Genomic DNA, 1,973 nt, shown 5'->3' with positions numbered 1-1,973 from the left:
TCACTGTTGTAGTCAATGTTGAAGTCGCCTACTATGCATGTTAGTGTTGTTATTTTAACCTTGGCTTGAGCAAGTTGAATTGCTGATAGGAGCCGTGCATATGATGCGTGTGGTGTCTTGTACACATTGACAATTGCTATCTCCCTGTTGTTCTTTGTTGCAAGAATGGTGAGTATGCACTCTGTAACTTGTGTGTAAATTATTTCTTCATGCCTCATCTGTATTGTTGTAGCATGTTGTGACCCCAACCCCCTTTGTTGTTGCGATGTGTTCTAGTTCTAGTAACCTCACTTCTTCTTTGGTTCTTGTGTTTGTTTCTTGCATGTATATAATTGTTGTGTTGTAAAGGTATGGACACTTGAGGATGTCATTTTTGTGGGCAGTGAACCTCCTTGTGTTTAGGCTAACCAAGTCTATGCTTGCACTGTCCTTGCGAGGTCCTTGCTCCATAGGCTTGTGTTCTCAAGTATCCATTGGGAGTCCATTTTTTGTCGACTGATCTCTCGTAGTACCCTTGGGTCTACTTTTATGTTTTTTTTTGGTGTAGGTGCGAGTAGGTATAGGTGTTCCGGGTCTTTGACTCTTGATAACCCTGTATAGGTGACACCATGCATTTTAATGTTGGTGGGGTCAAATGCAAACTTGTCCAATGTCAAGCCTTGGGAATGGTGCACGGTTCTCGCAGATGCTGGTTGTATAGGGAACTATGTCCTACTGACATTGTTTAGGTGGTTGTTCCCTATTTGAAATTCTCTTGTTATTTGCAGAATTGGTGTCCAAGCAACTGGGGTGTTGGTGATTGCACTCTTCCTGGCCGATGCTCTAGCTTTTGCTCCTGCAGTGTTGTCACTTAGTTTTACCCACGCAAATTGTGGTTTGGTCTTTGAGCTAGATCCTTTGAAGACCCCATCAGCTCCATTAAGTATTCCATCCTCAATATCAATGTTACCAAAACAAATTTCAACAACCATGCCTGTTTTTAGTTTGAGCTGTTTGTGCAAGCCTATGATTTTCCTTGGGTCTGCCAGTGTTTTGATGCTTTTGCTGAATGTCCTATTCCTATGGTTAGTTGCCGATAAAATGTGTGGAACTCCTTTGGAAGTTTGGAAGATGTTGTCATTATGTAGGTCCTTCGCAGCGTTTGTGTAATAAAGATGAGGTGTTTCGTCCTTCTTTGAAGGAGGCCGAACATAGGCACTGTTAAACGTAGCCAATTCTTGGCCCGTTTGTGTGCCTATTCGTATTTTGTTTAGCATTTCTAGGAAATGAGCATTTTTTTGCCTCATCAGTTGCTCAAGCTTGTAGTAGCTTATTGTCACCTCCCAACAGGTCCCCAATAATGATGCTGTTGCCGGTTGCTGTAAGAACACCCAAGAGTCTTTAATGGGCCTGGCTTGGCAAAAGTCTCTGCAAAAGAGGTCAACTCCACCAAAAGGCTTGTTGTGATTGTGCTTTATTTTGCGCATTCGCATATCCGCCGCCATGAATGTGTTCGCATCAATCATTGATATTTTGTAGATGAATACCAACTCGACGTTTTTGTAGAGTGCTGACAATGTTTGTAGTTTATCTACTAAAAGCGCTGCATAGTTGCTTGCAAGAAGAGGTAAATGCAGGGTTGCATGTATTGTACTTCTATCGATGCCTCTTGCCGCTTTCCTTGTGTAAGCTAGTAGGAGAGCTCTGGGTAGTTCTGTGTCCATTGTTTCCTTGTGTGAGTATAGTCGTAGCAGTGCTTGCACAAGCAACATTCCTACAAATGTTTTCCCTGACCAGGCTGCATTTCTAGAAATGAATATTTGAAAAATTTCATCTGGTCTTAGTCTTTTTTAAAGCAATACGTCGTCGATAATGCGACGCTGCTCTTTGTTTGTTTGTTGGTACATTTGATAAGAAGCATGGTTTGTGAAAAGGCTGATTGGAAGGTGTTGCACTGATTTGGGATTGGTCATGCCTCCCACGTTGTGCATTTC

The 1,973-nt window shown here is 42.2% G+C and overlaps 1 protein-coding gene across 1 annotated transcript; it reads right to left on the bottom strand.

The window, feature by feature from the left end:
• Positions 1–704: 704 nt before the first annotated feature.
• LOC147892690 (ATP-dependent DNA helicase PIF1-like) lies at positions 705–1,703 on the bottom strand. The gene has a single exon (XM_087386768.1). It carries the CDS (start codon positions 1,701–1,703, stop codon positions 705–707), a length of 999 nt encoding a protein of 332 aa, XP_087242894.1.
• Between the last annotated feature and the right edge of the window lie 270 nt (positions 1,704–1,973).

The sequence above is a fragment of the Dipteris shenzhenensis genome, chromosome 16 (genome assembly GCF_047967505.1).
Source record: "Dipteris shenzhenensis isolate YYH24624 ecotype China chromosome 16, Dip_SZ_1.0, whole genome shotgun sequence".
Classification (NCBI taxonomy): domain Eukaryota; kingdom Viridiplantae; phylum Streptophyta; class Polypodiopsida; order Gleicheniales; family Dipteridaceae; genus Dipteris; species Dipteris shenzhenensis.
Note: the sequence above shows the minus strand (reverse complement) of the source record. Positions and strands in the feature narration are given on the sequence as shown.